This window comes from Protopterus annectens, chromosome 6.part0, assembly GCF_019279795.1.
Source record: "Protopterus annectens isolate FY-2018-M chromosome 6.part0, PAN1.0, whole genome shotgun sequence".
NCBI lineage: Eukaryota > Metazoa > Chordata > Ceratodontiformes > Protopteridae > Protopterus > Protopterus annectens.
This window is the reverse complement of record NC_056737.1, coordinates 1,935,112,325-1,935,135,769: the sequence shown is the minus strand read 5'-3', so window position 1 is coordinate 1,935,135,769 and position 23,445 is coordinate 1,935,112,325. Positions and strand designations below refer to the sequence as shown.

General features: G+C 40.6%; 1 protein-coding gene across 2 annotated transcripts in view; it reads left to right on the top strand.

Annotated features, from left to right (window-relative positions):
* DUSP19 (dual specificity phosphatase 19) overlaps positions 1-23,445 on the top strand; it is a 290,006-nt gene that overhangs the window by 149,895 nt on the left and 116,666 nt on the right. For both annotated transcript variants that reach the window (XM_044075242.1, XM_044075244.1), the window contains exons 2-3: positions 600-646; positions 9,026-9,178. In XM_044075242.1, coding sequence (XP_043931177.1) covers positions 600-646; positions 9,026-9,178 — 200 coding nt within the window. The remainder of the gene's footprint in view (positions 1-599; positions 647-9,025; positions 9,179-23,445) is intronic.

Sequence of the window (23,445 nt, the reverse complement as noted above, 5' to 3'; positions counted from 1 at the left end):
TACCTAGTTGATCTAATTTTAAAATTGTCTAGTTAATTGACTGATTTCCCGCGTTTGGCAGGATAAATAACAGCGTTTTTACACTGATTAATGATATCTGATGAAGCGTGGATTTACCACGTGAAAGCGCTTATTCTCTGTTCTCAATAAAGGATTGTTTGGATTTTACAACGGAGCATCATTTCCTTATTCAACTGAAGTTTTTGCAGTTTTAGGAACAGTTTTGCTGCTTATTCCAGGTGGTTGGTTCACCACTTTTGTTTCTACTAAAAAGGCACAATATAAAAGATCAGACAGTGTACTTCCTATAGTTACAGCTTTTTATTTTACCCAGTTTGCATTTGAAATTCAAAAAATACACTTTTAAGATGTAATGTAGTATGTGTAAATTTAAATTTTCAAAATTCTGTTAGAAGTATATAAATGCTTTGTCACACACCATTTTATACCCATCAGGTTGCTTGCAAATAAAGGTATTCTAGCACTCAGTTCTCATGGGCATGTAACTTAAAATCCGTGCCTAAAATAAATATATTATTTCATGATGTTACTTTACAGTCTAAAAGCAAAACTTATAGCTACATATATTTTTATTTCAGCTTCACAAGATGTGGCTCAGGATCTTGAAACATTAAAGAAATACAAGGTAAGAGTAATAATTGCTTTTGAAAGTGCTGCATATATATGATGTATCATATCTATCTATCCATCCATACATCCCCAATCCCTTTTCCCCATTTTTGCACATGGGACTGGGGTGACAATCATCTAGAGCCAAGGTTCACACCGCCGATATAGCAAGCAGAAAAAAAAAACAGAAGGGGGCATCATTAAAATAGATGATCAGCCTTTTCTTAGCTCCAAAAACTTTCAGAAGAGGAACTGCAAGTACAGTGTGTCTTTTAGAATGACTGACATTTAACAGATCAATACTTATTTGGTAAGTAATTGTCTCCCGTGTGTGTCTGTCTGCATTTGTATGTGAGATGTCATTTCTAGATAGAGTTAGCGGCTGGCACAGCCCACTGCCTACCTCATCAGTAAGTGACTGATGAGATTTGTGAGTGAACAGTAAAATATAAAGTCATTGTTAACATTTCATTAGTTTGCCATGAGATGAGCAGACATCTGTACCCCAGACATCATGCTTGGAGAGGTCCTTATTTTCACAAGTAAAAGGTAGAACTGAGATAGTTCTTGCTGCTAAATAATGCAAAAAATTAAATCAAATGCACTTGAAGCTTCAGATCAAACACGCCTTTATTGTAATAAACTGTGTGATAAAAGTCTGACAAAAGCACCTACTGTGACCCTACCCTCTCATGTAGCCAGTCATCAGCTTGTCCCAGTGCCTCCTCATCCTATGTTGGGTCTGCCTACCTTTCCTAATCTCCCCCGGACTTGCTCTGCGAGGTTTAAGGCCTATGTGGATCATTAAGGAGTCCTGGAACCACACTTCATCCTATGGGGTGCTGCAGTGACCTACCATTGTTTCCCCTTCACCTGCATTCGTTATTACTTCTGAGAGCTATTCTCCTGTGACCACACTTCCTGACCGAGAGCATCTCGACAAACTCTCTCTACCGCATAGAATGGGCAAACCCACCCTGTGTGGCAGTGCCTCAGATGCCCGAGCTGCTAATCAAACTGGGATACCTGGACCATATTTAGAACGTAATACCTCTATTCCACAGTGCTAGTTTAAAAGCGCATATTGTGAGTTTACTTTAGTAAAGGAATGTTTGGTTTGAAGCTTCCAGTATATTTGTGTGGGGGTATTAAGAGGTCTTTATTTTCATTATGTGGGAGTTTACTATTGGCATTTGGTCATAGATTGGTGAAAAAGTTATTTTCCTGTTTTGTTAGGTGTATATGCAACCATTATTTATATATAGAAGGCATTTTGTACATCGGCTGTTGTTTTGTCGACACAATTTGGTCAACAAAACAGCTGACCAACAGTTGTGCAGTATTGCTATAATACTGGGGTTGGGGAGTATGCAATTTTTCTGGTATTGTGAGATCTTTTAGTTGGAATATTTAATTATCATTGGGTATGGGTGGTGGGGGTGGAGGGGTTGCCCCCTTGCAAAAAAAAAATGTTTTAGTTGTATACTCCTAAGTTATGTCTTGGAACATCCGCTGATCATTGTTGATTTTTTTTCAGTTATTTTTAGTCAATGTAAAGGGCATTGATGTTCTTCAGTTTTAAACATTTCCAAGTACACATATACATATAGTCATCCACAACCCTTTTTTCTCATTTTTACACAGAGGGTCACTGTAGCAGTGTCAATCATCTAGAGCTGATGTTTACACTGTAAGGTGGCTTGCCCTGCCAGAGTTTTTCTTTCTTACCACACATTTATATATATATATATATACACACACACACACACACACACACACACACACACACACACACACACACACACACACACACACACACACACACACACACACACTCACACCTATGCCTATTTTAGAACATCCAGTCCACCTTCTGCATTTCTTTGGAATGTGTGAGGAAACTGGAGCACCTGGAGAAAACCCTCGCAAACACATTGAAGACATGAAGACTCCGCACCAAAGTTACCCAGGCTGTGAATCATATTGGTGAACCTGTTGCTCTGAGGTGACAACACTACTTGCTGCATCACTGTGCTGCCATATACATACATACATTCATACATATATATCTGTGCGTGTCTGTTTGGTGTGCGTATGTGTAAATGTAAAATATATATGCAGTACATATGTGTGTAACATCTAGGGCAAGCCATCTGGCAGTGTTTGTATTGGTTGTAGCTGATGGCCACTGGTGATGTGACACCCCAATCATATCTGACCAATTTTAGGCACAGCTTGGGTGTAAAACAGACATTTCTCAGTAAATAATACCAAATGAATTTGTGGGAATTAAATACAAAATTAGTTAATGTAGAATGTAAAACTTCAGAGATAAATTATTTTTATAGAGCATAATGTGTAATATCAACATTGACTTCAAGAGTAGTTGAGTTTCAATAATTAGAGTTGCTGTAGATCAGGAAAAAAGAAAGGTGGTAGTGATATTTGGCTAGGTGTTTTGAGTTGTAGCTCTAATTTAGATTGTGTGTGATTTATTTTCGTTCCATGGGAAAGGATTGCGAAAGAATGATGGCTATTGAGAAAAATGTATGTGCAGTGAAGTTCAGTCCTTAGTTTAAAGAGCAACAATGTAGATTGTGAGTAGAGTCTTAGGTTGTATGAGGATGTTTTCTCATGACGTCTGGCTGTAAGGGTGGGGAGGGGGGCTAAATGCAATTTGTAAAGTTTGACTTATAAGAGGTTGGCCATTTGTTTCATGGGTAACCATATTGCTTTTTCATTATATCATAAACATATTAAAAAAATATTTAAAAAGTATTTAAAAAAACATGAAGCAATGTTGATAAACCAAACAAGTTTAAACATTGTTAAAATGGTTATGAAAAAATATTTTGAAAAAATAATCCATAACAGTTATGATTTTTTACTATTAAATTGCACATTAAAATACTTTAATAAGATACTTGTGTACCCTTACCATAAATGTAGATGTTTGAGTGTCTTCACCGTTGCAGTAGTCTTTTCCTCCCTCCTTTCCCTCTGTCTGAACTAGGAGTGGGCATCCTTTCCCTCTTATTCCCTTGATAGGTCTCTCCCTTTTACTTGCTCTTTTCTTTCAGGTCTCCCTAACCATTCTCTATTGTGGACAGTGGGGTTGTTTAATGCTCCTGACCTAGGGCTCAAAGTATGTGGGCTGTAGTCCTTGAGGGGCAAGAAAGACATGCAAATATGGTGCCTGCTGACATCCCTTATTCTCTGACTTTCTGACGGAGGAGAGGGCATCCACTGAGCCAAGAGGAGAGGATTAAAATATCTGGTATTTGGGCTGGCCAAGGGCTTCCACAGCAGGAAACCCAAGGAATTCTTATTGCAACATTGAAGACACTGGGACATCTACATTTGTGTTGTGTGCACACCTGTACTTTCTGTGACAATGGTATCTATTTATACTTTTCCATTTCTCTGGACAGCTTGCTATATTTTTTGCTCATGGAAGACTGCTTGGATTCAGTCATTGAATTGAAGTCCACAAAATGTTAGAAACTTAAGACTGGAGCCATTGTGAAACATGTCATCCTCCTCCTCCTCAGCTTCCTCTGCTGTCCTTTTTGATTTCTTGGGGAGATTACTTGGATTTTGTTTAGTGCATTCACTGTCTTGGCTGTGTCCTTGATGTCAGACTGAAACTGAAGAACCAGGTGGTATTCATCATCATGATTTCTTTTATCCATCTTTCAAAACATAGCCAGATTCAGATGATGCATGCCAGTATTAGAATTAGTTAATTATAGTTATAATTAGGAATGGTGATTTATGTACTGGTATAGTTTCACCTGGAGTATTGCAGTACCCTCTGCATGGGTCAGTTGCTTGATGATCTACAGTAGGTACAACATTCTTTGCTCAGGTTGTTGATTTGCTATTCCACAATGTACCCTGTGTAGTGGTAAACTGATTAATGTGTATAAGTGCTTTAAAATAAATAATATTTAAAGAACTCAGAGTGTTTCTATTTTGTGTAAAAGTGAGTAGGAAGGGGTCTTTAAAGTACAATAGTGTATGCTTTTAAATGTTTTCCAGTACATTTCCACTGACATAGCTGCACTGATGTTGTACAGTTTGGTGTTGGCACAGAAAAATCCTTTTCAAGGCAAAATGAGGTAATGCCTAATGGACTGATATAGCAAAATCCAGAAATGTGTACAAATCCAGACTATACAAAGGTTCATAGGTTGGTACTAGGCTATCAGCCCTAGGGCCTGTACAAGCCTAGCCATAACAATTCCCTGGCTATTTCTTCCCACATTATTTACTTCCCTGGACCCCTGTCTAGCAGGGCGACTGACATGCTCCCCGGGGTGAATTTCCTTTCTCCCATCCAATCGTCTGGGTTCCTTTTGAAGAGGACCAAAGAGGCACTCTGCTTGACATGTATGGGCAGTCTATTCCAGAGTCTGGGGAGTCTCTGGGTCAGGAACTTATCCCTCCAGCATGTTTTGTTTATTGTGATGACAAGGTTTAGAACCCTGGAGCGTGTGGCTCTGAGGGATTGGGATTTCTTTAAGTGTAGCATGTCCAACAGCTCTGGGTTTGACATGGCCTTGTATGTTAAGCAAAGATCGCCTCTGAGTAGACGATATGCGACAGAGTATAGCTGGAGTTTTTTAAGGCGGTCAGCGTAGGGTATCTGCTTTAGGCCTGTGATTCTTTTAGTGAGTTATTTCTGCAGCTTTTCCAGTTGTTGCAGATGTCTTGAAAGGTACATACCAAATGGGGCGTTGTATTCTATAATGGGTCTAATGAGGGATGAGTACAGTGGGACAATGACCTCCATTTTTCTGGATGAAAAGCCCTTAGTGATGAGGTGTGCCACATAGAAGGATTTCCTGACTGTTGTGGCGATGTGGTTATCGAAGGTGAGACCACTGTCCACCTGTGTCCCTAAGTCTCATATCACACTTTTGGTGTTTAGTGTACTGCCACCTATATGGTAATTCACGGATACATGTTTTTCCCAAAGGGGATAACTATACATTTCTTGGCATTGAGCTTGAGCCCATGGCTCTGGCACCAAGCATTTGTTTCTGTAAGGCCATTTTGTAGAGTATCCACATCATTTGGGGATTCAATAATGGCTCCCAGTTTGCAGTCATCTGCAAACTTTGTTATCCAGAGTCCCTTAGTGTTGGCCTGTACTTCAGAGAAGTAGATGCCAAACAAGAGCGGTCCCAGGACTGAACCCTGAGGTATTCCACTTGTCACTTGTCTGGAGCTGGATTTGGAGTCGGCTACATTTACAGTGTGGGTTCTATCAGTAAGCCAGTTAGCAACCCATTGGGTGACGTAGGGATTAATGCCCAGCTTAGTAAGTTTATCTATGATTCCGGAGTGGGGGATGGTGTCAAAGGCCTTGGCAAGGTCTTTATAGGCTGTGTGGACCACCTTACCCTTGTCCATGGCTCTGGAGACTGATTCAAAGAAGTCAGTCAGGTTCAGGAGACCAGATCGGCCCTTCACGAACCCAAACTGGGTGGGGTCCAGTGTTTGAAGGTTGCCAATGTCTTTGTTTATAAGTTCCATGATAATACGCACCATGGCCTTGCAGATAAGGCTTGTCAGACTGATGGGACGGTAGTTTCCGGGATCCAAGGTGGATCCCCCCTTGTGGAGTGGGATAACTGTAGCTCTGCGCCACTCAGTGGGCATGAAACCTTAGGTGAGGCTATGATTAAACATGACACTTAGGTGAGGTGCCAGTTCATATTGTAGTTCATGTAGTACACAGCCCGGGATGTCATCTGGTCCCATGGATGCTGTATTCTTAGCTTTGGAGAGTGCGTTTTTTACCTGTGTGGCCGTTATTACCAGAATTTGGCAATCTTCCGGTATTGAGATGGGCCCTTTAGGGGGTGAGAGGGGGGGTGAAGTTGGCACTGAATCGATCTGCCAGGATATTGGCAATATCCTTGGAATCAGTATATTTAATGCCATTCTGTTTTAGCTCAGAGCAGATCTGAGCATTGCCATTTAGATTCTTGACATAGTTATAGAATGCCTTGTGGTTGTCTTTGGAATCTTTGGCAATTTTATTTCGTAACTAGCTTTGAAGGATTTTATGAGGGATCTCAGTTTCTTACTGAGGCTGATAAGGAAGTTTTTTGCATCCTGGGATTTTCCTCTTTTCTGTAACAGTTTCTTCCTTTTGTTGTACAGTTTGTTTATGGCAGAGGACTGAGTATGTGTTAAAATGTGAAGATTTAAGTTTCATGAAACTTTCATGTGAAGAAAGTGCGGTGTTTAACTTCTGATTTACATCATAAATAGTGTTGTTCATAAGCTAGAGTATAAATGTGTAATGCAACTGCAGTCTTTTGTTAGTGGAGGTCCAGCTGTTATTTTACTTTTCTTATGTGTATGTGGTGTGTGTGTATATATGTATATATATATATATAATCTATATATATATATATATATATATATATATTTATATATGTATATGTATGTATGTAGGTTCATAGGTAAGTACTAGGCTATCTGCCCGAGGGCATCTATAAGCCTAGCCAGAATGTGTTGGCTTTTGCCGCCCCCTTAGATTAATTGGTTCCCTGTGCCTCGGTCCAGCAGAGCCATTAGTTCCCCTGTGCCTCTGTCCAGCAGAGCCACTGCAGTGATCCCCGGGGTAAATTTTCTGTTTCCATTCCACTCGTCAGGGTTTCTCTTGAAGAGTGTTAGTGAGGGGCTCTGTCTGTTCCAAAGCATGGGGAGTCTCTGGGACAGGAATCTATCCCTCCAGCATGTCCTATTTGTCATTGTGGTGAGGTTTAGATCCCTAGAGCGTGTGGCTGTTGGGGATTTTTTTTTTTTTTTTTTGGTGGGGCATGTCCATCAATTCTGGGTTGGACATGGCCTTGTATGTCAGGCAGAGGTCACCTCTAAATAAGCGGTATGCAACCGAGTACAGCTGTAGTTTCTTCAGTCGGGCTGCATAGGGCATCTGTTTCAGGCCAGTAATCCTCTTGGTGAGGCACTTCTGTGGTCTTTCCAGCTGTTGCAGATGTATTGTAAGGTACATCCCAAATGGGGTATTGTACGCTATGATGGGTCTGATGAGTGATGAGTAGAGGGGTACAATAACCTCTTTTGTTCTAGATGCGAACCCTTTTGTGATTAGGTGGGCCGCATAGAAGGATTTTCTAACCACCTTGGCAGTATAATTATCAAAGGAGAGATTACTATCTACTTGGGTCCCCAGATCCCTTATTACATTTTCTGTATTTAGGGGACTACCACGTATGTGGTAGTTTGCGGGTACTTTGTTTTTTTCAAAGGGGATGACTATGCACTTTTTGGCATTTAGCTTGAGGCCATGATTTTGACACCAGGTATCTGTCTCAGTGAGACCCTTCTGGAGGATGTCTGTATCAGCTGGAGAGTCAATTATGGCCCCCAGTTTGGAGTCGTCTGCGAATTTAGTCAGCCATAGGCCTCCTGTGCTTGCCTGTACCTCTGAGAAGTATATACCGAACAGTAGGGGTCCCAGGACTGAGCCCTGGGGGATGCCACTTATCACTGGTTTAGAGTCAGACCTAGAGCCTGCAACTCTCACCGTGTGTGTGAGATATATAGTGTGTAAAGCCTATATATATATATATATATATATATATATATATATATATATATATATATACATATATATATATATATATATATATATATATATATATTTAGTGTGTATAAAGCCTAAAAAAGATCTTGGTCTGCTGTATTAAGTAAGGTGTGATTAAATTTAATGTATTTCTGAAAACCTTTAACACCTACACTGTTGGATTTGAGTTGTCTGTTGGTTGCTCCCAGATATGTTGTTAAGATTCTTACCTTTGCTTTTCATACTTTAACATAATCTATGCCCTGTTTATTTGAAAGATCTGATCCCCTGCCCAGCACCTCAGGTCTTAGGTGAGGGGCTCCTGGCTGTTTAAAAGGTGCAAACTGAGATCTCTGGTAGGGTCTGTTTTAATTGCATAGCTGAATTAATTTGGAATTGGCTGTATTCCCTCATGTAGATATACAAAACAGAATGCTCCCTTAGGATGGTCCTTACTTTACCACCTGTTTAGGAGAATTTAGTGTGATATGATCTGAGATGTGGTACCTGTCTCTCTGGTTTTTGAACATTTAGCCAAATTAGAGTTTTATCATTGCTGTGCTGTTTATTTATGAAGACACTTCAGTGTTCTGTCTCTGCCTCTGTCGGATTGTTTTGTACAGTGCTTAGATTTACGTATTTTGATAGTTAAATGAAAACTAAATTGTCTGATTAGCTTAGGTTGCTGTTTATGTTTTAAGTCTAATTGAAGAGGTGCCTGTAAACAAAACTCAGCTGCATTTCTCTTGCATGCATCACTATAGCTGTGCTTTTCGAATTTCTTTGTAGGTGTCACGTATTCTGAATGTAGGATATGGAGTCGAAAATGCTTTCCCAGATGTTTTTTTGTACAAGAGCATTTCAATTCTAGACCTTCCAGAAACAGATATCACATTGTACTTCCAAGAGTGTTTCACTTTCATTGATCAAGCTAAGATGCAGGTATGCATATTAATTGTTTTCCTTATATTGAATATAATGAAGTGATTACTTTGTATGTACTGAGTGTAGTATTGCATGTTTGTGTACATTAGCAGAAGCTGTAAACAGTACTGGTTCTTCCATGCAGAGTGTGTTGGTTGAGTTATACTCTTAAGGCTCTCAGATTGATTGTTTGCTAGAGTAGCATCTCTTGCCTTGTTCTTGAGTAGATGACACAGGTCCTTAAGAATTTATTAGTGCTTAGCCTAATTATTGGATGACAATAGTACAGCTGTGTCAGTGGCCTGAGAACTGTATACAGACTCTGAAGGAGAGCGATTGGGTAGTAGTGGGAAATCATGGGGTCATGTAGGAAGAAATTCAAACCTTAACTTTTTTTTAAGGCAAACTGCAATAAATGTTATGATATATAAGAATATAGTACGTGAGAAAAAAATGACCCACACCCAAGTTTTCCTTATTTACTCATATTTATAAGCATTCATTGTGACTAGGTACTTCTGTTGTATTGTTTATGAAAACAAACTAGTTCTTTGCAGCCCCTATTTTATGAATGCTGTGACTCAACAGGATTATGTAAAAACAACTATCAGGATGGCACTGGAGCAAGTCTCTAAGACATTCTTTCACAGTCAAGGAGGTTATAACGTAGAAGAGGTAATGAAACATGGTGAGGTAGAATGCCAGTCTTGTTTGGCACTTCACTTTGTTTACTCTGAGTCTGAGATTGGAAGTTCCAGCTTCATCAGCTGGGGGACTAAGACCAGCAGGACCTAGATAGCTTAGCACCTAAAACTGTCCCATACTACCAGTGCTTTTCAACTTTATCCAGAATGCTTTGTAAATTAGGTCCCTTCTCTAGATTTCTGTTGCCATATATGAACGCTGATAATATCTGTGAACAGCCTCAGGCTACTATAGCTCTTACATTTTCTTACCACTGCCCACAAATGTATTTGGTTTCCTGACTGTTATAAAAAAAAAAAAAACACATACACACTCATGTCTGCAAAAGAAAATTGTCCTTGAGGATCAGAGCATCTGCTGCTCCTAAGTTGATAGGAAGTTACTTAAATCAGTTACTCTTAGTAATTGATCTCATGTGGTTATAGTAAGTAGTAGTAGGGCATGCTCTTGCTGTAGTTTGGCTACCCTTGTGCTTGTTATATTGTTGGCAGGGTACAAGCGATAATCATTCTGATAAATAGCATGCCTTCTCATTTCCAACTTACATTTCCCATTGATCTTCACAGGAAGCTTCAGGGTAATTCTTTGGTTAGTACAAGTACTATCCCAGCCAAAGATTTAGCGTTATGGTGTCCTGGATAAGAGATTTTTGTTTATATTCTGAGATCATTTTCATGCTGATCTTAAAATAAAAAGATGTGCTAAAACAGAATTATACTGGCACCTTCAAGTATGACGCTTCATAAAAGACTTCATTAAGTAGCACCTCCTTATTCTTAACCAATCAACAAACTTCATTTTTAGTCTTGTGTAGCTTTTACTCATTCTTATGTATTCATGTCCTGTTTATTTTGCACCTTTCCCTTAAATATTTTAATGACTTACTTATGATCTCCCTGCAACCATATATCTATCTGCATGTCATCCAGTTCAGCATCACACACAGGATATGTCAGTTGTTGTGTAATCAGCCATATTTCAGCTGTTATGTTGCTTAAGTTTATAAATATTGTCTCTCTACCTTTCTTATGTGTAATAATGCAAAGACATCGCATGCCTTCTGCAATCTATGAAGCCCCTCCCCCAGAAGGCTCTTGTGTATCAAACATCTACTAACCACAGTCACACAAATTAATAAATCACATAATTTCCATCTTCATAGGTTCATAGGTTGGTACTAGGCTATCAGCCCTAGGGCCTATACAAGCCTAGCCATAACAATTCCCTGGCTATTTCTTCCCACATTATTTACTTTCCTGGACCCCTGTCTAGCAGGGAGACTGACGTGATCCCTGGGGTGAATTTCCTTTCTCCCATCCAATCGTCAAGGTTCCTCTTGAAGAGGTCCAAAGAGGCACTCTGCTTGACATGAATGGGCAATCTGTTCCAGAGTCTGGGGAGTCTCTGGGTCAGGAACCTATCCCTCCAGCATGTTTTGTTTATTGTGATGACAAGGTTTAGATCCCTGGAGCGTGTAGCTCTGAGGGATTGGGATTTCTTTAAGTGTAGCATGTCCAACAGCTCTGGGTTTGACATGGCCTTGTATGTTAAGCAGAGATCGCCTCTGAGTAGACAATATGCGACAGAGTATAGCTGGAGTTTTTTAAGGTGGTCAGCGTAGGGCATCTGCTTTAGGCCTGTGATTCTTTTAGTGAGTTATTTCTGAGGCCTTTCCAGTTGTTGCAGATGTCTTGAGAGGTACATACCAAATGGGGCGTTGTATTCTATAATGGGTCTAATGAGGGATGAGTACAGTGGGACAATGACCTCCTTTTTTGTGGATGAAAAGCCCTTCGTGATGAGGTGTGCCACATAGAAGGATTTCCTGACTGTTGTGGCGATGTGGTTATCGAAGGTGAGACCACTGTCCACCTGTGTCCCTAAGTCTCTTATCACACTTTCTGTGTTTAGTGTACTGCCACCTATATGGTAATTCATGGATACATGTTTTTCCCAAAGGGATAACAATACATTTCTTGGCATTGAGCTTGAGCCCATGGCTCTGGCACCAAGCATCTGTTTCTGTAAGGCCCTTTTGTAGAGTATCCACATCATTTGGGGATTCAATAATGGCTCCCAGTTTGCAGTCATCTGCAAACTTTGTTAGCCAGAGTCCCTTAGTGTTGACCTGTACTTCAGAGAAGTAGATGCCAAACAAGAGCGCCCCAGGACTGAACCCTGAGGTACTTCACTTGTCACTTGTCTGGAGCTGGATTTGGAGTCGGCTACTTTTACAGTGTGGGTTCTATCAGTAAGCCATTTAGCAACCCATTGGGTGACATAGGGATTAATGCCCAACTTAGTAAGTTTATCTATGATTCCAGAGTGGGGGATGGTGTCAAAGGCCTTGGCAAGGTCTAGATAGGCTGTGTGGACCACCTTACCCTTGTCCATGGCTCTGGAGACTGATTCAAAGAAGTCAATCAGGTTCAGGAGACAAGATCAGCCCTTCGCAAACCCAAACTGGGTGGGGTCCAGTGTTTGAAGGTTGCCCGTGTCTTTGTTTATAAGTTCCATGATAATACGCTCCATGGCCTTGCAGATAAGGCTTGTTAGACTGATGGGACGGTAGTTTCTGGGATCCAAGGTGGATCCCCCCTTGTGGATTGGGATAACTGTAGCTCTGCGCCACTCAGTGGGCACGAAACCTGAGGTGAGGCTATGATTAAACATGACACTTAGGTGAGGTGCCAGTTCATATTGTAGTTCATGTAGTACACAGCCCGGGATGTCATCTGGTTCCATGGATGCTGTATTCTTGGCTTTAGAGAGTGCGTTTTGTACCTGTGTGGCCGTTATTACTGGAATTTGGCAATCTTCCGGTTTTGAGATGGGCCATTTAGGGGGTGAGAGGGGGGTGAAGTTGGCACTGAATCGATCTGCCAGGATATTGGCAATATCCTTCGGATCAGTATATTTAATGCCATCATTTTTTCAAAAGTCGTGCATTGCCCACCAGCTTATCTCGCTCTCCCGATTTATTCTGCCAGGTTCATAGGTAAATATAAGACGATCAGTCTGATGACTGTTACAATCCCAGATACTAACCAAAAGTCAGATTTGAGCCTGTACCTTGTGTCTGTGAGGTAAAGACATTAACTACAATGCCAGCTTCAACCAAATCAGTGATCTAATAATCAACTCTTTATTGCTTACAGTCCAGACGTCTAATTACATTTGAAGTATGCATTAAACCCCATATATCCTTCTTTCATTTTGTAAAGTAATAGACAACTTGGCATGGCAGGAATATGGAATTATATGGCTCGAAATTCATGTTAGTTATTTCTGTTATTCATAGCATTCCTCAAGATAGGACCTCACATGATTGTTCAAATGAACATAACCAGTTTAAGAAAAATGTATAAGTTCCATTCAGCTCAGTCTTACTTAATTACCTTATTTACTTTAGAGATTATTTCTTTCTTCTATTTATTTTGTTTTGAGAATAGAACCAATTGCCTTAATTGTCATGCTCATGATCTTTTTGACCTGCCATTAAAAATGTCTCTCATTTCCTAAGAAATACCTGCAAACAACCATTGCTTTGTGTAGAGTGGTTCACAAAAGTATGATATAACCATGTTATCTGTATTTCCTGCTAACATTTTCCTAGACTGCTTTGTAAATGTTCAGCTGCTTACAAGTATCTTATTGAACTCCCCCCATACTTGTGTTTAACTGTACCATGAAGGAACACATCTATCTGTAACAATCAAATAGTTGAGTAGTTATAGCCATACTTACATAGTCACGGCTGCGTAATCATTGCTTACAGGACACAAGCAGCGCCTCAGCAATCTCAATGCTGATAGTGTCCCGTAACAGCTTGAACCTTAGGCAGCTACCCTCCTTCACTCACCAGGCTTTGCCTACTACTGCCTAGCAGTATCATTTACTAAAACGTCTTCGTTAAACTTGACATTTCTTTTAAAAAGTGATGTATGTATATACACACGCACACACACACACACACACACACACACACACACACACACACACACACACACACACACACAGTAAATGAAAAAAAAAAAAACATATCCATATTCCCATTATTTTTTTCATGGGGTATACATACATGTCTTCTTTAGCATGAAGGTCTCAGAGAAATGTTTATCCACAGCACAAGCCTTCTTTCAGCTGTTATCCACTTATTAGGTCACACAAGTTGTGCTAGGACCTGCTCCTTCGCATACCATGTCATAATCTAAATGGAACCAAAATCACTTCAGTTAACCTTAAGACCTGTCAGTAAGTGGCATATTCTGTAGGGCCTTTCCATTGTCGAGTGATTTCTTGGAAAAAAACATCTTATTGTGCAGTCATAGGTTCATTGGTTCATAGGTGTTTACTAGGCAAATGACCACAAGGACCTTTTTAAGCCTAGCCATGCATCCCATATCTCTGACTAGTCATCCTTTTCACAAACTCTGTTAATCAAACCCTTCTGCATTTGAAGTCTCACTCCGTGCAAGTTTTCTTGCCTTGTTTTTGCTTCGAATGTAAGCAGCTACCATTGTATGCAGTTTATTTGGCTGCTAGTTCCATGGTGTCATTTTGCTCACCAACATGTGTTTACTGGAATGGTGGCATAACTTCATATTGCTGTTTGAGTAACTCACAAGAATCATCCCCACATGATTCAAACTGCTTGGCATAACTTTTCAAAAGACCAGAAACAACTTTTCACCAGCTGCATATCTGGTTCCAAAGCACCTTCTGTATCTGCTTTCCTTAAACACAGTGCTTTTTGCTGATTGCTCTTGTCATTTGGTTGAGGCTCAGTTTCAACAGGGTGCCCTTCACACTTAGTCTGCTCCTCAAAAAAAAAAAAAAAAAAATCTCCTTTTCAGTCTTCCCCAAATCAAAATCCATCATTCCATAGATGGAACTCTACTGTATCTATGGTGTCAAAATTGCATTGAAAAATGCACTGTAAAATCTAAAGATACACTTTTTTCATTTGTGCTAATTAACAGAATGGCTGAGGGGAGGAAAAAGCATTGTGAGATGTCCCACTGTCTTAACATTTTTATTTGTTTGTCCCATCCATTAACAAAAGAAGCCCCTCTTAAAAAGATTGGCAGCACTCCTCCATTTATATTGCATACCAACAAATAAAAACAATGGAGAAAGAAAAATAAACTTCCTTACTCACTTTCTGACCTGGTTGAAAACTGACATTTATAATCAGCAGTTTGCATCACTGCTGTCAGTTGTGTTGTATTTATTTATATATATATATTATGCCATAGCAGCAGTTACATGATGAAAATTATGCTGTTTTTCTGTTATATTTTGTGGAACAGGTGTTCACACTACAAAAATATGGCTTAAAGAATTTATTTTTTTGAGCTGGGATTGCTGTACTGGACATTAAAGTAGCAAAGAGCACACAACACTGGAAGAATGAAAAGGACCTCCTATGATGAGGTTAAAAAGGGAGGGCTGTAGCCCAAGAAGGCATCCGCCTTGATTTAATTAGCCACATTCACATGGAGAAAGGTGTGCTGAACACCAGAAAGAGAATCCCCTTCCTTGCTGAAGCATCCAGGGATCCTGTTTTTCTGTAACTATACAGGGCCACATCTGTGTTAAATGCATTGTCATTTTAGGCCATGGATTTAATAGTGGTTATCCACCCATCTTGTGCTGTCTAGTAGCAACTGACTCCTGTAGTGACCTCACAAAACAGCTGCTACCATTCTCTCAGTTTACTATAAGTAGGTAGTGGAAACAGTTTGCCAGCCCTTCTTCTGTTCTGTATCCCACATAAACCACATGCCCGTTGATGGTCCCTTCACATCTATTAAGACCACATAGACTTCCTCACAGTTTTAGCTGTCATAATGCTGTGCATAGTGCTCTTTTAATACATGAACTGTCTGCCTTTCTTCAGATCCCTGCTTTATTTTTACGCCTTGAAACTGACATGACAAGTTTTTGGCACAGTCAGGTGGTATTTTCTGTGAGTCAATTTTGCTAAATTTGGTTTTCCACAATCACTCTACAGTTATTGTTACGATGCAAATGAGGCTGTTAGTTAATCATCTGATTTTTTTGCTTGCATCTGAAACTTTGCTACATACTCAAGTGTGCTAGCTTGCACTGCATGTGAATTGTTTTTACTACTGTTTTTGCTACTTTTCTGTAAAAAAAAAAAAAACTGTAAGCCTGTTTCCTACCTTTCCTGTAACTAGTGTTCCAGATACAGATTTGCTGTATCCAGGACTGTATGTAAGCTTCTGAACCCCCCAAGCCTTTCTGTTTTGGAGGGAAGCCTTCTAGCTTATCAGTTGGAGTGGTAAGCACTTGGTAACCTGTCTACCACATAAGGAGTGGTTCTGGCCCAGAAATTGTAGTTGGCCGTTTGGGCAATCTTCCATCTCTCTCAACTTTCCGATTTAAAAGCCTGCATTTGCACTTGTTTCTGTCCTGTAACTCGTCTAGTGCAGATACAGATTCTTAGTTTTAGCACTTAAGTTTGCTTATTCATGCTCAGCGCTTGTTCAGAACTTGTAACCACTAAATAAGCTACTAATTACTATAGCACTCAATCTTCCTCATTACCTAGAGGAAAACAGTTTTTGTACTTACTTTAATAACTTGCTTAGAGAAAAACAGCTGTTGTACTCACTTTCCTCACTTATCTAGAGGAAAATATTTTTTTATTCAGGCATTCCAAGGGTCAGCTCCCAGTGTTCTCTCCTGTCTATCTGATGAATCTGGGCATCTTGAGGCAATGTAGAAATTGCTTCATGTACACAGACAACCCTCTCCTGCTACCACCCAACACTACAACCCGTGAGAGATGCACTTATCTAGCCAAACTGGAGGTAAAGCTCTCTCCAACCAAGACTGAACTTGACAGTCATGAGGAGAAGGCAAACATTTGCACCACACCACACTCATCACATAGTCCCACGAAATCTACACCACCAAAGTCCACACATAGTAACACAAAAACATTCTTGGAGGCTCTCAGTAATAATCTGTCTAAGCAACAGAGACCTCCAAAGCAGAAACGCAAGCAACCTCCGTTCCCCCATCACAACCCAAATGACACATAGCCCGCAGACTCAGTGTGCCACTCAACCACAGCCAATAAGGCAAAACAACGTACCAACACACTAGTCATAGGTGACTCTATAGTCAGGCACACTGATGTCCCACTCACCAGGCTAAACAAGGAGAAGGTTACTGTCAGCTGCCTGTCGGGTGCCAGGATTTGCCACATAACCCACGCACTCGGGTCACTCCACAACAAGTACAAATATGATTCTGTCATTGTCCATGTTGGTGTGAATGACCTGAGACATACCTCCCTGGACTACATGAAAAGAGACATGGAAAAGCTCTCCAATCTTGTAGCTCAGGCAGGTATGATCCTAGCCCTGAGTAGCATTCTGCCATCGTCCAGAATGATACCGCAGTACAAGGACAAAATGATTGACTTCAACAATTGGCTATGCTTCTGGTGTCATTCTAAGGGGATCCAGTATCTGTCTGCTTGGGATGACATGGTCGACAGACCACGATGCTTTGCCACAGATGGGCCGCACCTGTCGCCCCTGGGATTCGGGATATTGGCTAAGGCTCTTGCTGCCCCTATAGTGCCTTTTTTTAGGCAAGGTTCAAATAACAAATTCACCACCATAACAGGAACAGGCAAGCAAAAACTGAGGGTAATGCTAATCAATGCTATAAGTCTAAATCTCAAAATGCACTCACTGGAGGCACTTCTTAAAATGGTGAACATCGATATCTGTGCAGTGACTGAGACCTGGTTTAATGCTCCAGAGAGCACCCCTGCACTACCAGGCTATAACTCATGTCACACTTTTCGGCCATGTATCTTGGACCGAAACACCAAAGGCGGAGGTGTGTCCATATTCATTAAGGATATCCACACCTCCGGGCTAGTTGCACAGCTTAATCTATCCTAGGTTATCCAAGTGCAACTAACTCTGGGCAAAACTGCAATCCAAATTGTAGCTTGCTACAGATCCCCCACCATGCCCCAGGATTCCCACTCTCCTTTTCTTGATGTACTGGAAAATATTAGGGTTCAACCAAACACCTTAATAATGGGCGACTTTAACTACCCCACCATTAACTGGGAAAACTACTCGTGTACCAACTCCTTAGCTCAACGCTTTCTGGAATTCATAAACTCCAATGCCCTGGATCAACTTATCCACACCCCCACCAGGGGCAACAGTATCCTAGACCTAGTCATTACCAACATGAGTGACTGGTGTTCCACACCTGAAGTCAACTCCTTGTTGGTCCGATCCAACCATAAGGTAATCACCCTTGATATCCACATCCCACCCCACCCCACCCCCTATTAAGGAAACTACAATAAAAAATTTCTCCAAAGCCAACTTACAGAAGTGGTGAACTTCATGACACCCATGCAGATGGACAGTACAGTTACAACTGCTGAATCCAACACAAATGCATTTTATAAGCACTTACACGAGTGCATGGATCGTGCTATCCCAAACAGAACCAAGACGCTATCCTCCAAAAAAAGGAAGCCAATCTGGTGGTCCCCTGCCATAAACAAACTGTACAACAGAAGGAAGAAACTGTTGCAAAAGAGAGTAAAATCCCATGAGTGGAGGAGCTCCCTGGTCAGCCTCAGTAAGAAGCTGAGATCCCTTATAAGATCCTCCAAAGCTAGCTACGGAAACAAAATTGCTACTAATTCCAAGGGCAACCACAAAAGCATTCTATAGCTATGTCAAGAATCTCGATGGCAACACCCAGATTTGCTCTGAGTTACAGCACAAAGGCATGAAAATTACAGAAACAACTGATATTGCCAACATCCTGGCAGATAGGTTCAGTGCTAACTTTACCCCCCTCTCACCCCCTAAAGGGCCCATATCTATACAGGAAGAATGCAGAGTCCCTGTAATCACAACTACGCAGGTAAAAGCTGCACTCTCTAAAGCCAAAAACACAGCATCCATGGGACCGGACAACATCCCAGGCTGCGTTTTACACGAACTTCAGAACGAACTGGCTCTCCACTTAAGTACCATGTTCAATAATAGCCTCGCATCAGGCTTTGTGCCCACTGAATGGCGCACAGCAACAGTTATCCCACTCCACAAAGGGGGAGCTACCACCACTGATCCCGGGAACTATCGACCTATTAGCCTGACGAGCCTGGTCTGCAAGGCCATGGAACGTATCATCATGGAACTCATAAACAGACATTGGTACCCTCCAAACTCTGGATCCCACCCAGTTCGGGTTTGTGAAAGGCAGATCATGCCTCCTGATTCTGATTGACTTCTTTGAGGCAGTCACCAAAGCCGTAGATGAGGGTATGGTTGTTCACACAGCCTATCTTGACCTCGCCAAGGCTTTTGACACCATCCCCCATTCTGGAATTATAGCTAAACTCACTAAACTAGGTATAAATCCCTATGTCACAAGATGGGTTGCCAACTGGCTCACTGACAGAGCCCACATTGTAAAAGTTGCAGCCTCCAAATCTGACCTCAAAGCAGTGACAAGTGGAGTACCACAGGGTTCCGTCTTGGGACCTCTCCTGTTTGGTATCTACTTCTCTGAAGTACAGGCTAACACAGAAGGCTTCTGGCTAATGAAGTTAGCAGATGACTGCAAACTAGGAGCCATAGTCAAGTCCCCAAATGATGTGGACATCCTACATAAGGGCCTCGCTGAGACAGATGCCTGGTGTCAGAGCCATCGCCTCAAGCTCAATGCCAAAAAGTGCAATGTCATCCCCTTTGGTAAAAGCTCTGTACCCATGAACTACCACATAGGCAGCAATCTACTTAACACCAAATGCATGATAAGAGACCTTGGGACCCAGGTGGACAGTAGTCTCTCCTTTGATAGTCACATCGCCACAGTAGTCAGGAAGTCCTTCTACGTGGCACACCTCATCATAAAAGGGTTCTCATCCAGGAAAAAAGAGGTCATTGTTCCCCTCTACTCGACACTCATTAGACCCATTATAGAGTATAACACCCCTTTTGGAATGTACCTCACAAGACATCTGCATCAGCTGGAAAGGCCACAGAACTACCTCACAAAGAGGATTACTGGCCTCAAACAAATGCCCTACACTGACCGCCTCAAAAAACTCCAGCTTTACTCTGTAACATATCGCCTACTCTGAGATGATCTCTGCCTAACATATAAAGCTATGTCACACCCAGAGCTGTTGGACATGCTACACCTAAAGAAATCCCAATCCCTCCGAGCTACATGCTCTAGGGACCTAAACCTTGTCACCACAATAAACAGGACATGCTGGAGGGATAGATTCCTGTCCCAGAGACTTCCCATACTCTGGAACAGGCTACCCATCTATGTCAAGCAAAGTTCTTCATTAGCACTCTTCAAGAAAAATCTTGATGAGTGGATGGGAAATAGGAAATACACCCCGGGGATCACTTCTGTGTCTCTGCTCAACAGTGGCACAGGAAAATAACTTTGTTGGGTGGTGTAAGCTGGGTTGGCTAGGCTTACGTAGTCCCTTGGGCTGATAGCCTAGTACCTACCTATGAACCTATGAAATTGGTAATGGCATGAACCTGAGCTGATCTTTATTTTCACCTCATTATTTCTAAGGCTGTCATGGAATTTGTCACCCAGGATGTTATGCAGTATTCACAAATTTCTAGTATCCCTGCTTAGGACGTAAAGCAGATTATAGTCCTTCCTCCATTCAGTATTTTTCTTTCCTTATCTAAGCTCCTTTTTCTACACTGTCATTAGTGATCGCTGATTAAGTTTTAAGTTCTGTTTTATAGTTATATGTTTTGGTACGTGGGAAGAATATGTGTGGACACCTTCAAATGGTATGCTACAAAGTGAAATGAAAAAAAGATGGTCTGATTTGCTGATAGATCTATCCAGATAACACCTCTCTCTCTTTCTTCAAACATGGAAAGAAGAATGTGGAACAAATAGTGTTTCATCTAGGATTTTAGTACATATCTCAGTTGTCTGGATTTAAGACCTTATATCTTCATGGGTGAGATGGTCTTTATCAGACTTTTTGTTATGACCTTGTAAGCATCACACACAACTACTTACAATTGAAGTGTGGTTGGTATACACATTTTTACAAATGAGTAGAACTGCTTTTTCATAAGTGGTTTATACTGTACTTTAAAAATAAAGTATACAGATAAGTAATACTAAATTACTTTTGCTTGATGGCAGAAGACATCTTATCTGGTTTGCAGTGGTATATGGTTACTTTTCTAGATCACTTTTTTTGATTAAATGTATATGTGCTCCGTGTGTGTGTGTGTGTGTGTGTGTGTGTGTGTGTGTATATATATATATATATATATATATATATATATATATATATATATATATATATATATATATATGCACATACATGGATACATATACTTTTTGTTTTGGAGGGGGGGCAGACCATCCCAGTGATCATTTGTTAGAAGTTAATGCAGCTAGTTGCTTGAGAAGCAGCCATCTCATACTTGTTTATATTTGTAAAGGGGCTACATTTGGTGAAGCCCTCTGCATGGGGGTTATGGGAGATTTGCTTCCTACAGAAAACAGTTTGAAAAAGAGTTTTCCAAACTTGTGTTTGTTGGTGTAGTTATGATCACATGGTCTTGGAAAAAGGTGTTTTATGATCGAACATTCTGTATCTGTCTGCCAAGTGCAGTCAACATTTTTACCTTTCCTCCATTCTTCTCTTTCCTTCACCCTTTCTTTTTCTGTCCTTTGCATTGTAGAATGCTTTCCTGAATTTCCTCTTCACCGTGTATTCTGAGAGTTTGTTACCTTGGGCCACAACCTTTTTTGAGAAGTGGTTTCATAATTCTGTTGAATAGTTGGTACCTACAGTCTGCTACCCTTTTTCACTCCCTGTGTCCTTCCTTTCTAGGGTTAACCCTCCCCATCTTATTGACATGATTTTGTGCATCCAGTAGTTGCAGTTCTTTCATGCACTTCACAAATGGTCTCTGTAACAATCCATAATAGCATTGGGAGAGAGAGCGGTAGGGAAGCTGAGGTGGAGTTTGCCATGGTTTATTTGTAACATTTGCATCTGAAGATAAAACAGGTAAATATCTGTAAAGCTGTGGCTTCCAGAACTGAGAAAAGCCCTACTTGCATCTCTAGACTTGCCCTATATAGTAAAAGTAATGAGATGGCACTTTCAGCCAATGATATGAGGAGGTAAACAGAGAATGTTGTACTTACCTGATGCACCAGAAGTGGATATCACTTCCTGATTTCAGAACTGACAAGTACATATGACAAAATCATCTTTCTTTTTTTGTGGAAGGCAGGACCAGTTGGCGTTTGGGAGATGTAGCAGTGTGGGGAAAATTGATGAAGCAGTTCTTGTTAAAAAGAGTTTGACAGCAGGTAGAATTAAGTTCATAGGTTTATAAGTAGTTAATAGGCATACAGTCTGTAAGAGCATTGAAGAACCTAGCTCAGTTTCCATATTGTGGCAGTGAATTGTCTGGTTAAATTACTTGTTCAGAGTCGCATAGTAGGCAAATGGAGGCTGATTGAATAAAACCCCTAGAGCACATGAATGATCTCATTAACATCTTGTAAAGCTTACTAACAGTTTGCACCCTTAAACCTGTGCACTAACTGCTAGACTGAACATAAGATTTTCTGCTTGTAAAACTAATGGGCTAACCACTGTACCACAGAGTAGGTAAGTGAATGGATACCACACTGTAGATATGGGGTCTCTTTCCACTGCAATTTGTGGCTTCATGAGTAAGCAGTGCGTTTTATAGAAGACATTTCAGTAAGTATTATTCTTACTGCTGATAACAGTAAACTTGGAAAGAGTGGGTTCTAATGCAGGGTTCTAATGCAGCGTCAAGAATGTAGATGTGGGGGAGTTCCAAGATGGCTGTGTTAGATATATATATATTTAGACACTTACAATAGTGCATGTACACTTCTGCTTGTTAGAGTATATATAGTAAAATATAGACATTTAAATACATCTACATTTCTGTTTGCTAGCATATATATATATACACAAAAAGGTTAAACTTTCCCTTAGTTAGAAATATGCATGGTTCGGCATCCTACTTTGTGAAATACAGAAAATGTTGTACCTGGTACAAATTTCAAGGAGAATTGCAGATAAGAAACCCAGGTGCAGGAATGAACAATTTCCTATCGGCCGGAGACAAAAACCTCTTCCTAACAGGAACGACTCCCTAAAAGTTTAAGATTGTCACATAATTCACCTTGAAACAGATCACAATGAACAGTCTGCATTACATCAAGCAAATTCTAACAGTATTACATCAATGGACTGCTTTCATAAAAAAGTGTATAAGAAAGAACCGTGACTAAATGGTGGGGATAGATCTGATTTTTTTTTTTTTTTTTTTTTTTTTTTTTTTTAGATCTGGTACATGTAGAGAGAGACATGTTTGTTCTGAGGTAAATGGAGAATGGAAAGTTATCATCCATACTTGCACTGAAAAACTAAACCTGGCACATTAAAAGTTATAGACTGTAACAGTATTGTACGTGTCATCTGTTACATAGATAAGTTGTTT